The 14,991-nt window shown below is 45.5% G+C and overlaps 1 protein-coding gene across 1 annotated transcript in view; it reads right to left on the bottom strand.

The window, feature by feature from the left end:
* Nucleotides 1-14,991, bottom strand: part of gmds (GDP-mannose 4,6-dehydratase) — a 140,910-nt gene that overhangs the window by 97,462 nt on the left and 28,457 nt on the right. The window contains exons 5-6 of the mRNA XM_053431249.1: nt 3,789-3,981; nt 2,644-2,748 (exon numbers count right to left, since the gene is read on the bottom strand). Of these exons, the coding sequence (XP_053287224.1) occupies nt 2,644-2,748; nt 3,789-3,981 (298 nt within the window). The remainder of the gene's footprint in view (nt 1-2,643; nt 2,749-3,788; nt 3,982-14,991) is intronic.

Raw genomic sequence — 14,991 nt, 5'->3', positions numbered from 1 at the left:
GGGAAGTATGACTTCACAGCCTTTCCCGGCGTGAGGGAGGGTGATGTCAGTGCAAGTGGAACTGACATCAGACTTCCTCGCCCATTAGAAAGCAATAAGGTGTTGGGAGAGGGGGGGGGCAGGGACGGTAGCACACAGGTGATGAAATGGTGCGTCAGGGGAACAGAGTTCAGAAAAGTTCAGGGTGTGGTCGAGAACCGAGCGGAGATGAATCCATCGTCCTCCTTCCATCTCTGTTGAGTTTCACTGCTTCGGTGAGGTCATAGTTTTGGTGCGTGATCTGATGAAATCACTCTGGACTTAATTATTGTGACGGCAAGTAGCACAAATAAAGTGGATCCCACTGCTTGACTTGCTGAGTTGTGATGGTGAATCTCTCAGTCACTGGGAGTTGTGGGTCAGATTTGGTTCAGCTCTGGGGCTTTTGTTGGCGAGGTTCCGAACTAGGCTACCATGAACAGTTTTAATCTTCATCATTATGAATCATGAGGTAACATTACTCTATTCCCCCCTGTTCCACCTTGTAGCACATACTGTCACTTCAACTTGATTTAGCTCATATATATATGTATAAAGATCTTTTTATGCATGTGCTGGTAAGTTTTCTCACGCTTCAATTTGCAGATTTATGGGATGGTAAAACATATTCAGGTGCTAGAATGAGTATTTAGCAACCAGCAGATCTATTTATCATTCGAAGTGATGAAATGTTCATAAGCGCCATGTTGAGTCAGTGTTCTCTCTGCACAGTGACACGTATGAGCAGATATGTATTTCGGACCGTGTGATTTACAGTACGACCTTACACTGCTACAATAAAAAAAATTAAAGAAAAAGTGCCATGGGAGAGTTGTGCAGAACAAAGAACCTCCTCCGTTGGACGATCCCTCGGGGGACGGAGTGCACGGCCAAACGCCCCCTCAGTGTGGCAGCGATAGGGTCACGACAGGCCTCAGAGGCCCGGGTAAACACGGGCCCATCCAGCCAACACAAGCGCCACACTGGGTTGTGCAAGGCAGCCGTGGGACATCTGGCCACATCACAGCACAGCGTTCCTGCTTTATGAGCAACAACAGCCGTAACTCTGAGAATAGAAGTGGCAGGACTAAACCCGATGGCCTGCTGGAGAAACGCTGACTGTGGAGGAAAGCCGAGGAAGACATGAAATGAAGCACGAGGGAGGAAGAAAGGGAGAGAGTGTGTGCGTGTGCATGCAAGTGTGGCAAGAAGGAAAAGATGGAGGGCGAGTCAGAGAGGAAGATGAGGAAGAGCCGAGCGAGGACCAGAAGGCTGAGGACGTGTTATCAGGAGAGCTGCGAGCTTTGACCTTATAAGGTCTTTGTGTGAACATGAGGGAAAAGGATAAGAGCATCTCTGACCTCACAGAGTCACGGTGTCAATCAGCCCCGTCAGATCTTATCTGATTTATGGACCAATTACAAAGTTTACAAAATATATAAATTCAACTGTTCAAACAAGATCAGTTCAGAGAGGCAGCGAATCAGGAACCAGAGAAAGTTTCTCATTTCTGCCATTGAACCGATCATTTTAATTGTTGTAGATTAATATCTGTTGATTGATAAATAGTTTCAGACATTCATCACTCCTCCTGTCACTCACCTCGTTCTTTCTCCTCGTTCTCAGCTCAACTGTTTCTACTAATTCTCGCTGGTGACCACGTCGTCTACGCTGAACTGGCTGTAAACCACACCAGTTCCCACACCTATCTAACCCATTAGGGTTTACTGGCTGACCCCTGACCTCGGGCTGGGGTCGTGGCCAGGGCCTTCATCAGGGGATAAATCATAAACACCTGAGCGGCTGACCTGGGTGCAGCGTCGGGGCTGCAGTCATGTGGTATTCATTTTGGATCGCGGTGGCGTGTAAATCGGGTTAAACCAGCGCCTGTGACCCTCGGGGCTCAGGGCACATATTAAAAATGCGACCACAGCCCACTCACTATGTGTCTTTATATGTTTGAGTGTGTGTGTGTGTGTGTCGAGTGGTTATAAGAAACCTGGCTCCACCGGTGAATGAATGACTTTATATAGAGCATGTAATTGAATACTTGTACACAATCCAACAATGGTTTACCTTCTGCTGTATTGTGGGTTTGGCCTGTTGACTCATGACACAAGGCTAATTGGTGACGAATGCAGTCTTAACTTATAGCCTTATGTGTTCGGGTTGAGCAGGACTTTGCTTTGCCTGCATTTAGAGGTTGTGTCTGGAAATTTGTTTGAGTGAGTTGTGTCATAAGATATGAAAGTTAATTTATTTAAATCTGCCAGAGCATAAATTTTGCCTGGTTCTTCTATACTTAAACTTCTGTTCATTTTATACTTTTGTTAAGCACATTATGACGATGCTCTATATATGTAAACTTTACTTAATTATATTCAAAATAAGCATTCATCACATGTCAGGACCACCTCTACTCACCTGGTGATGCTTTCCTACTTGAATTCACAGTTTACCTACAGTATACAATAAATCCTTCTAAAACAATAACCCTAATGTTCTAAACAAAGAATTTCCAAACTCTACCTCATCATCCTAAGCAAAAGATTGAGAGGGAGTCATTTAAGTCGAACATATAAACGTGTCAGAGGCAGCAGAATGCACGTGGTGCTGGACGCTCACCTCTCCTCGGGCTCTCGTGGTTGAACAGGATCCCGTTGACGGCGAACATGTTGTAGGCCTCACGGAAGTTCACCACGATCCAGTAGGCGTACAGCTTGGCAGCACCTGTGATGAGAGGAGGAGGAGGAGAGGAACAGAGGAAGACAAAAACTTATTTAAACTGTTTTATTTGCACATACGAAACAAAGGCAACAGTGGACTTTAACAGTGCTCACGCTTTTCTATTCATCTTAACGTTCTGAGCAGAAGCAGAACTGCTGCTCGTCTCTACTCGAAGCTGCGAGAGCACAGAGATCATTGGAGGGTAAACGATTCTGTCTCGAAACTGTACTACAGGGTCATGGTTGAGCGCAGCGGTACCGCGGATCATATTTCACCATCGGGAACGAAAACCTCAGACTCCTGCTGATTGACCGAAAGCAGGCTCGTACAGAAAGTTCAGCTCTCTCACTATCTTCATTCTCCTCCTCCCTCCTCCTCCCTCCTCCTGCGATGAGGGGGAATACCGGAGCCAGAGAAAGGAGGCGCCCATTGATTAAGCCGTGGGTCAGGACGTGCGCTGGAGGTGAAGGGAGGCCGCCCTGGCCACCCCCCCCCCGACTCCCCCTTCCCCGAGTCTAATTAATAAAGAAGCAGCCCTCCTCGTGATGGTATGTGCCTCCCATGCAGCCGCAGATTGAGTGCTGACAGATGGGGAAAGTGTCAGTGAGGAGAGCATTTAGACAACAGAGAACATGAAACCCGATCGCTCCCACACGTGTACAACCTACGTGCGTGTGTGTGTGTGTGTTGAAAGTGTGTGTGTGTTGAAAGTGAGTGCTGAGTGCAGTGGATATAAAGGTGTCTTTGTTAAAATGAGAGCCACTCCAGTCCTCAGTCAGACGTTTGGCCTCGGGGTGTGTGGAGAGCTCAAGCGCTGCCTGAGCACTCCCCCCCCCCTAATCCCTCGCACAATCATACACACATATTCACAGATGAACACACACACTGCACGTGAACACAAGTGCTGCTGAGGTATCAGACTATCCAGTTCAATGCCCCTACAAGGCCGTGGACACTTGACTGCGAGGTACAAAAATGTGAGGTAATCAGAGAGTGTGTTTCCAGGTGAATCCACACATTACGTTTATATTTGTGGGTCTTACCGTAAGGTGAGCGGGGGTAGAAGGGGGTGGTTTCCTTTTGAGGGATCTCCAGGACCTTCCCGTACAGCTCGCTGGTGGAGGCCTGGTAGAATCTCACGCTGTTGGTCAGGCCGCAGGTCTTGATGGCGTCCAGGAGGCGCAGCGTGCCCACGCCGTCCACGTTGGCCGTGTACTCGGCCAAGTCAAAGGAGATCTAAGGAAGAGATGGAGAAAGTGTTCAGTTACCTTTATAATAGCATCTCTGTTCATACGAAAACTATGAGGATTCATAATAGTTAAGATCTGAAAACTTCAGACTAGATATTTGGACTTGAGTCTTTGAGTCTGTGGCCGCTCACTGTGACGTCACCAAAGGATTTGTGAAATCGGACCTTGCACTTCAGACATCACCACTTCTCAGAAAACAGAAATAAGTGTGTTTAGGACGAGAGGCTGGCACATGCACTCGGTCTCCACAGGATTTAAGTCCCAAGTTCTCATCTGGTGAGATCAGAGAATAGTTTGAAGAGATGACCTGAAGTTCATCATTTTAAAAACTGACCTTGTCGTAACATGACAGAAAATTTGCATAACTGAGCTGCAAAAAACTGACTGACAGCAAATAACCTGACGTAGCTTTGCCCTCAAGGTCGAAACTTTGATTAAAAAGAAAAATTACTGCGATGGACAATGTTACGATTTTATGTTATTGTATTTTAATGTCTAACTTAAATCGATGATTAATTTTCTAATCATCTCTTCTCTATTTCAGGTGAGTTCTTTACTAATTTCATTTTAATCAACATATTGAACTGACTCCAACTCCACTTTTGCATTCGACATACAAGTTGAAGAAAATAGCATTTTTTGATGACAATTGAATAATTGCTTCCACATCTAAGTTTTTAGATGAATTCCCCCCGCCCCCCCTCGAAATCCTCCGCAGACAGAAAGTGGGAGGTGACAATGGTGCAAACATTATTGAGGAATGTGTCATTTCTTGACTCCACCAGAGCCAATCAGAAAGCTCACACCTGATCACTCCAACTCCCAGAATGCTTGTTTCCACCACTGATAGCTCAAAGGGGAGAGAGCCTCATGAAGACTCAGGCAGGAGGGGGGGATTGCATTTATATTGGAAATGTGTGTGTGTGTGTGTGTGTGTGTGTGTGTGTGTGTGTGTGTGTGTGTGTGTGTGCGTGCGCGACACTGTGTACTTGGACTTCTTGTGCTTGTGCGAGTGCCAGGTCGGCCTCAGGCTCCAAATCAGGCGTAACGGGTAAATGGCGTGCTGGTTAGTGGTCACCACACCTGGAGCGAGCAGCCTGAGCCACGTGTGTGCAGAGGAAACGTTTTGGCCCTTTAGTGCTTCCACACCAGAGCTGTACACACGGCCAGATAAAGAACCCTTATTTAAAGCTGGGACCCAAGAACACTGGGCCTCTATTCCACTCATGGTGCATACACACACACACACACACACACACACACACACACACACACACACACACACACACACACACACACACACACACACACACACACACACACACACACACACACACACACACACACACACACACACACACACACACACACACACACACAGAGCAGGTTTGATCAGGGTCAATTACACACACAGCTCAGTGTAATTACCTGTGACGCTCCACTCATGCTTTTACTTTGCATTCAGGCCTTTTCATTTACATTCACATCATTTATGAGAGTCTGAGGACACTTTATAAACGGATGCATGCTTTACGTTACACAGAGATGTTTTCTACAGCAGTGAACATTAAAATATACAGCAGCAGCACACAGTAAGAAACAGACTCCGGCCCACGAGAGAGGCGAGAGCACACATCCCTCAGAACTTTAGGATCTTCACAAAGGTTTCAGTCTTATCTGCTGTGTGATATTCACCAACATGTAAGACTAAGGTTTAAACTGGGATTCCATAGCTTTTAAAAATGTTTGACAATGGCTCTTATATTCAGTGTTAAATCCTATTTGTCTGTTATTTTATATTTGTATGATTATTCTTCTATTTTCTCTGCTCGTGTTTTATTGGTTTAATCTCATCTTACAGGACTTCAACACTGTATTCAGCTGACAAGTAAACAAACCTGGATTTCATTTCCTTATCCTCTACATAGTAGAACTTGTTAATTATTCATATTAAAAACATACACACACTAAATTCCCTCCTCACCAACGGATATATTTCAATCCCATCTCTCTCAGGTTCAGCTCTTCCTCCTTCCCGCTGCTCAGCTCCTCCCCTCCTCTATACTTTTCTCCTCCTGCTGCTGCTGTAACTGCTCAGACACCCCCCCTCTTTCTGAGTCTGTCCTTACCTCTTGTTTTTCCTCCACAGACAAGGTCTACAACCCACACACACACAGACACACACACACACAGACTATGGGTATCAAAACCAGCTGAGAGGGGCAGGGTCCAGGACGCCTTGACAACTTAAATCAAACAAATTGCCTTAATGCCTCCATTCTCTGTCATTATGTAAGGCAAGGCCTGAGCGCTGACGGTTTAAAGGCCAGACGTTAGTGCTCACCGGGGTCTGTGAGTGTGTATATATATATATATATATATATATGGTGTGTGTGTGTGTCTGGCGGGGGGGGCGGGGGCTGCGGGGCCCCTCAGTCGACCTGGCAGATATTGTTCTGTTCTGGGAAGCGAGCCAGGCTCTCTCAGCATTGGGGGTCTGCCGCCGAGCAAATATCCCCACCTGAAAAAAGCGATCCTCTTAAAAAGGTTCTAAATGTGCAGGATGTACGTGCTGCGCTCGGTGGTTTCATTCCTTTCCTGCTCACACAAGGCCTGTTGAAATGCATGCATGGAACTGGGGAATGTGTGTGTCTGTGTGTGTGTCTGTGTGTGTGTGTGTCAGTGTGTGCTTTGGCAGATGTATAAAAATCAGCCATGCCCTCTCGCTGCGTACCCACATGGCCTTCACTATGGAATGGGCATTATGCTGTATATACACAGTGGTAGAAGAATGTAGTAATTATTGTGCGCGCTGAAAAAAGTGAATCACTCGAGAATAATGGAGCAAAAATGACCGAGATGATCTGAATCCACTGGTTTTCAACACGGAGACGAGTAAAGTTTCTTTAAAAACAAATAAAGCACAATGGCACTCGGTGGAGCGCATTCCTCCGCCAAGGCCGACCAATCGTGAACCAGTGTGATCCACACGTGACTTCCTGAGGAGCTGTCCAACACGTCCATGTCGATGCATCAATGTGGAGGAAAGTGTTTCACCTCTAATCAGATCTCTACTTTCCTGGCTCGTGCCTCAGGTCCCCACCTAGTCTGGTGAAAATCACTCCAGGACTTTACGAGTGTTTAGCCTCACTTACATGTGATTTAAATATACAAGTATATTCCACCTTTCCTCATCACATTACAGGACAACTGAAGTTAGAGCAGTCGTGTGTTGACAGGGTAAAAACAAACAAGCTGAATTCCCTCCAGGAGAGAGAAAGAGAGAGAGAGAGAGAGAGAGAGAGAGAGAGAGAGAGAGAGAGAGAGAGAGAGATTCAGACCTGACCTGGCAACCCCGGCACCTCCAGACAGGTCAATTACTCCACTTTCATCAGGTCGACTTACAGTGTCACTCATCTGCTTTATAAAGACAATCCTGCACACTAACCCCTCTCTCCCCTGCAGACATGAAGCTTAACACTGATCCTCTCCCTGGTTTGATAAGTCATATTTCTTTGCATCGTTAAAGTGACATTATTACCTGAAAGAAGTTTAAATAAGTGGGATTATAAGCTCTTATTTGCAAGTGCTCATACTTTTCCTTGTTTAGATAAAAGCCAAGTTTACATGGCTGACACTCTGACTGTGTTTGGACAAATGATGAAGCTGCTCGGTCAAGATTTAGAATGAGGAGAATCTCTTGCAATTTTTCAGTTTAGGTTCACATTCAAACACATTGTACTGTAACTGTAACTGTTACCACAATGTACTGTATGCACTTTAACTGTTAACACAGGACAGTGCATAATACTTTTGAAGTAACGACCACAGAAGATTAAGGAAATGCACTGAAAAAAATATATACACATTTTTGATGAAATTAAACCTTTGCATTGTGCGATTTGTCATGCTGTTGTGCGATTTGTCATTCGACGATGTGACATCATTTTTCCATGTCCTCACAAACGACCTGTTGTAGCCTGAGCCACTGTTGCTGTGTGCCGGCCCACGCTAACATCCCACTCTGCAAACACCACTGCTCCTCCATCATCGGGTGGAGCTGTGTTGTGATGAACCTTGAAGGGGAATCTCTCACCTCCAGTTCTGTCTTGTTGGATTTGTGTCACTCAAGTTCACACATACGCAGACACACACACAACACCAACACACACCTTTTAGAAAAAAACAAAGTGCCATTTCTTTCCTCGCTGTGTGCCAGTTTGTCTTTCTCCGAAGTGCAGATACAGTGGAACACAAAGAGGGAGAGATGTGAACAGTGGATGTATGATATTGCGTCATCCAGCTGGAACGTGTGCTGAAAACCGCGTGTTTCTAAAAATGTTGTCATAACATCAGTCGCCGGCCTTCACAACACTGCAGGTACAACAATGAGACAGTTGACACTTCCCCAGAGCTGCGGCCGCTGCTTCCAGATATCACAGGCATGTACACACACACACACACAAACACACACAAACACACACAAACACACACACACACACGCCCTTTTCATTCCGCAAATTCCCTCATAACCAAGCTTTTTGTGGCAGGTGAAGGATGACGACTAAATATAGAGCCGGTGACGAGCGGAAACAATACGAGCGTCTGAAGAGCTTTAATTACAGAGCACACCTGAAGGAAATCCACGTAGCGAGTTTGTAAATAGAGCGTCTTCTCGACAGGAGCTCCGAGAATAGCATGGTTTACATTTTTCACAGGGTTTATGTAAGTCGTTTTACTGAAGAACAATCAATGGCTGTGACACAAACAGACGCACACGACGCTACAAAGGATGAAACAAGCGTCGCCCACAGGACCTGTGAGGTGAGTTTGACCTTTTCATTACAAAAGCTGAAATTAAACTTCCCACGGCGGCAAAATCTGCAGAGCATGTACTCCAGACAAGAAGAGAAATATTGAATCAATTAAAAACAAAAATAATACCCTTCTGAAAGATCATGGTAAATAAAGTGATTCTTCAAAACGTTGTCGAAGCGGTTGAGAAAAGATAAGTTTCTGTGATGAGCCACAAACTCAAATGAAAGATGCATGCATGTGCTTCACCCCCCATACTTCCTGTGTCCATAAAGGGCAAATTGCTTCAAACAATGACTTTTATCACCCAACAAGTCTCTTCTCAGGCGGTGTAGGACTTAATAAAAGTGTAGGAACTGACTGGTTGGGTAATGCTGCATTTTATTCCACCTGTAGACAATCTCCACGGTATATAATCAAATATTTGATTTGCATTAAGTCAACGAGTTCGGCTGTTTTTGAATCCTCTCTGTCGTCTCTTCTCCGATCTACAGATAGAATCTCCTGTTAACTGTTGTTGTAGCGCTGCTCGATTTAGAAAGCACCGTCATGCCATGTGGTCCGGAGTGGAACAGCTTGTTGTAGCCATTAGTTGTTTAAACATCAGCAGGATAATTTGTGTAATCTCTCCTGGTATTTAGGCCGTGGTTAAAATGCAGGTGAACGTTGGCCTGCAGGGACTTTTTAGTTCCTATGGAATTAAAGCTGCAGGTGCTTTTAGTTGAAATGCAGCTTTAGATTTAATTGTAAAGCTCCTGTAGTTTAAAATGAGCAACAACAGATCAGCAAACAGCTTTTCATATAAAAAGCAATGTGTAAAAACACAGAGTTGTATTTTTTTTAACAATTTGTTCAACTGTGACAACATGAGCTCATCCTGTGGCGTTGACAGATTTAGGATCATCTGGGTTTAACTTAATTGTGGCATTAAAATTAAAACTGAAAATAGCTCCATGTTTCTTGGTAACCGCCTGTCAAACAGAACATGAAAAGATCTCCTCCGTCCTCTTCTCTCTGTTGTGGCTTTTCTCTGTTTAACTTAGCGAACGTGAGGCTGAACTCTGAAACGTTGATTCACTTTGAAGAGATCTTTAAAAAATGGGATTATAAAAATAAACACGGCAGCAATTTCAAGGTCAAAAACATGTTTTCGAATCCGGGCTGTGATCCTGGTCGTGACATGTATCCACCCACGAATACCACCTCAGAAAAATGGTGTTCACTCATCATCGTGATCCTATCAGCTCAGTGCTTATGTGTCTAATTACTGGCACCGCTCGGTTAGTGCGGAGGCCGCTGCAGCTATGGCAATGAACAAATACAAGTCAAACAGATCAGGTGGAGACGTGGGTGGAGCATGTGTGGAGAGATGCGAGTTGCAGGAGCGTATGTCAGGACAGGTAGGACTGACGGAGAGCTGCAGATTGGCTGTCAGACTCAGAAATCATGCAGTGGAGTCTGGAAAGTCCCCGTCTGCCTCCCGGCTCTCGCTCGGTGCCTCCCTCGCTCCTTCTCTCCTTCAGGCTGCCATGTTTTCTCCCAAGAGAACAGGTGGTGGCCGATCTCTCCATCACTGCTGCCACTGCTCCATCTCTCAGGGCACCAAAAGCTTGTGCCTGAGCCAATGCAGACCAGTTACAGGCCAATACTCCCATCATAGTAATGTGATCGTTTCCCCAGTAGCGTGCTGCATGACTGGATTCTGGAGACTTTCTCACACTCGTCCTATAACTATCTTTTTATTCAAAACTCAGGATTATTTTCATATATTGAAAAACAGGAAGAAATTTACCAATATTTTTTATATCTAAAGAATTAACTTGCCAAATGCCAAAGTAAAATATATTTAATTTACAATAATTGGAATTGTTGGTCAATACAGTAACTCAGTCAAACAATTGATCATCAATCATCAACAATTTCATATGCAAAAGATGGAGTTTCTAGTTACTTATTAGCAAGTAGTAGAAGAACTAAAAAGGCTAAAGAGGAAAGCCAGACAATATCTGACAAGTTTTAAAAAAGTGTTTTTCGGAGAGCAGACAGCGGAGGTGTAGTCCTGCACCTCATTCCTTTAGCGTTGGATAAGAGCGCCTGGAATTGAGCCTGTCTGGAAAAGTCAATCAACAAAAGAGGAATCGTCTCATTCCTCCCTTCTCTCGATCGCCCGGTCTAGCCTGAAGACATTCACTGTCAATCACAACCTCCTCCCTCACAAATATAAACATGGCAACGGGTCTGACAGCAGCGGGTTGCGGTCGTGCCTCACAAACACACAAACTCACACACTGACACACACGGGTGCACAGGTAGAATCAGCCGAACCCTTTTACCGGTGGATTTTTTGGTGCAAGTGCAAAGTCGTGTTCACGATACAACCGGTGGCAAAATAAATTGAAGAGTGAATGGCTGGATGGACGGATGCTGTTGACTTCATGAGGATGTGGTTATCATGTCAGCTGAACGCGACACAGTCCTGACTTCATGGCACAAAACCACAAACCAGCTCAGTGCATCGAGAATTTGCTAATCACTCTCTCTACAAATAGCTTGATTGGTCTATAAAGTAACAGAGGGCAACAGAGATTTATCATTTCACACTTTCTCCGAAAAACTCGAGAGCGATCCGACCATCATCCTGAAAACCTACGAAAAGGAAACACAACATCTACTTTCATCATCTCATCTGAACACTGAACACTGACAGGTGAAGACCTACACAGCGTCATTAACACCAGATAGCATCTCTCTCTCTTCCTCCTCTTCTTCTTCCTCTGCGGGTGTCTCTCCTCACACTCTCTATCAGCTGCCCAGGTCCAGATGACTTCAAAGTTCAACACGAGAGGTGAAGACGGACCTCCCACATCTGAGACCCCCTGCCAGGACCAAACCTGCCCCCCCCGCCCCCCCCTTACACCTCTAACTTCCATCTTCTCCACCCCCCCAGCTCCAGCTGCTGCTCCTGCTGCTGTCGGTCCATTTGGCTGCAATCAGCACCCAGCATCATTTGTGATTAGAGGAGGTGGGGGTGGTGGGAAGTAAGATTTGACAAATTGGCACATTCTTTCCAACCAGTGCCCCCCCCCCCCCCTCCCCCATCCCTCTCCATCCTCCCTTGCTCACCTCACACGCCCACAGACCCCACTTAAATCTAGCAGCACCCCTGTCGACCCCCCTCCCCCCCTCACACTCCTACCCCTCTCTGCACTTGATGAATGTTGTCCTTGTGAGTGGAGGAAGCCACCAGCGCACCACCCCCTCCACCCCGCTCACAGACACACATGCACACAGACACACACACACACACACAGATCCCTGCAATGCTGCTGCTTGCAAGATCCTTAAATAGAAATGAAGTCCGGGGACCACCGCCCCGGCAGGTGCTAACACTCCTCAGTTACACACATATGGACTCGCACGCACACACACACTGCTGCGAGAACACACATACACACACGCTCGCCTGTAAATACACATACAGACCACAGTCGACCACAATAACGCAAACCAACACACACTCTGGCTGCTCTGGTAGCTGTCACAGAGCCATGTGACCAAAACGGAGCTCAGATTCTGATCCAACATTATGCCTGATTTACACAACCTCCCCCCCCTCCCTCCCTCCTCCCCCTGCACTCCCTCTCCACCTCAAACCTCAGCCTGTCTATCCCGGCTCACCCAGGACCCCCTGGAGAGCAGCAGCCCCACAGCTGCATGATGAGAAAGGAGCCTGAGCAGGACCCAGGTTACGGCCGGGCAGTTAGACGCTGGCTGTTTGGTTATAAATACCTCCTCGTCTGCCTCCTAGTCACTGAGCTCATTAAGGCTGTTGATGTGTTGTGTTGTCTTGGTTGTGCGTCTATCAGGGTCATTTGAATTACAGGGAGTATGAGCACGAAGGCATAATGAAACCAGAGGTTTTCAGGCATCTACTGCAGCTTTCAGACACGCACTGAAGTCAGGACATTATCCAGAAATCTCCCAGATGCTCTATGAGACAACACAAATTCCCCCAGTCACTTGCTCCTGACATTTTCCAGAACTTTTCCTGCTAGAGCCCCTAATAAAAATGTCAGAGAATAGAGCAGTAACATTTCCGGAAAGTTCACGTTGTGCGAATGGGTTGATGACCTTTCCAAAACTCAACACAACAAAAAGAATACTAACATCTTTTTTTACTGTGGATTCATTTCATCATATCTTCCATCCAGCTTTTTTCTGTGCTTTTTTACACATGCACATTTGCTTGAGAAAGGCTCTGGATGAATAGCATTGCTGTGTCAGCAGTACAGTGGGAAAAAGAAGAGAACATTACACATCCTTTCATCCTTCACTCTAAAATCACTGAGCTAAGTTGAGCCAGCGTGGGGAAATACAGCATAGACGCAATAATGGGTAAACTGTGCCCAGTACCTGCGGTTTGTCGTGAACCAGCGTTGGTGTTATTTTTATGTTACCGATGGGTCACTGGCTCTTGGGTGGTTTTTTTTACCCTCTGCTGCTGTGTTAACCCATTACTGCATCTCTGCTGCACTGACCCCCACACAGGGGGAGGTAGAACCCTGTGAATTCAACAGCTTGACACTGGCACAAACACCCTACAGTTGTTTGGCAGTTGTTTTCCTCACCGAGCCCCCTTGTGGAGCAGCTTCTCAAGCTTTAAATGAGCCGTAACACTTTCCGTTTGCAGTGTAATTTCGGTTTGGCAGATTTCCAATGAGTCAACACGAGCCATTGTGCCAATAGTGACAGACGGTGACAGGCTATGACATCAAACTATGATCACCTGTAAGACCAGACAATCCAGGAGCTACCCTTCAGGTAATGGGAATCTTGGGTGTGCTCGTATCTCCGTTCCACTAGAGCTCTTTTAAAAAATGACCAGGAGCGATGGTATAAGAACGCCCTGGTTCAGCCAGGAGCAGAAACCAACTCAGGGTGGGCAGCGTCTATCTCGACCATCTGGGTCAACACCAGAAGAATCGGGCAGAGAGAGAAAAGAAAGACCAGAGGATGTGTGGATCTTAGTTGATCATGAAACTACAGACAAGAATAATTCATCAGCGATCGCAGTCGCAAATTCTTTACTCAACCGCACCCAACGGTGATTCAACAAGTGAACATATAGGCAAAGACTTCTCTTCTATTCATTTGTATCATATGAACATCGGGTCCCAAATTATAAGATCCTCTATAAACCTTTAAACTCCTCTATAAACCTATAAATTCCTCTATCCCCGCTCTGGTGGAGATGAGATGGGAATAAATGGCTTCTTAACAAGATTACACACCTGGAGACATCTATAGAAATATCTCCACAATAGTATTGTGACTAGTTTTTCAAAAGGGATGAAACTATGGTGTTGATAGAAATGCCAACACTTAATCCCTTCCTTAACCATGACTGGAAAGTGGAGTCTGGGAGAGATGGTGGGAAAAGGACACTGGTGGTGGATAGGCTATAGAGCTAGAACATGTTTAAACTTGAAATGGGATCTAGAAATGATACCACACATTGAATGTGTTTATCACAATGGGGTCTGTCTGGGTTGTCGTGGTAGTTGTGAGAGGGAGCATAGAGACACAAGATTACACAAAGCCTGGTTCATGCTTCCTTTATGTTGGTAATTACCCAATTTACCACAATGTGATTATAGAAGTCTAATAATAGAACAACATCTTTGCCAATGCTAAGCCCCTATTCTCTCTTCTGTCTCTATTTGATGTAATTTCCTAATCCTGGGGATGAAGCTCTTCCTGATAAAAGACGAGATGCTTTTATCCAGTCATTAAAAGATGTGTGAAAGAAAAACCAAATCCTTGGGAAGATGTTCATCTTAATATGGTTTATTCTGTAGGGAGCAATGACCAGCAGTTTAAGTGCTGCTTGGATTTCAGATTGGTTTCAGATTGTTTTGAAATATTCAACTTTGCGTAAACGACTTAGAACAGCAGGTAAGAAAAAGGTTTCTATTCCAGCCATTTCTTTAACTCTACATAGGTTTCAGACATATAAACCTGAATCTATTGATGGAGATGAGATCAGGTGATACTGGACCCACCCTACATTGGCACACTGCTAAAACAAAGACAACACAATAAGACGGGGAGGGCAGGGCCAACAAATCTGTCAAAGCAACCTTTGCTCCAGTCAAGTAGGAGTGTGATTTTGGCCACGTGC

The sequence above is a fragment of the Pleuronectes platessa genome, chromosome 9 (assembly GCF_947347685.1).
Source record: "Pleuronectes platessa chromosome 9, fPlePla1.1, whole genome shotgun sequence".
Classification (NCBI taxonomy): Eukaryota; Metazoa; Chordata; class Actinopteri; order Pleuronectiformes; family Pleuronectidae; genus Pleuronectes; species Pleuronectes platessa.
The sequence above is the reverse complement of the archived record's forward strand: the minus strand, read 5'-3'. Positions and strand labels throughout refer to the sequence as shown.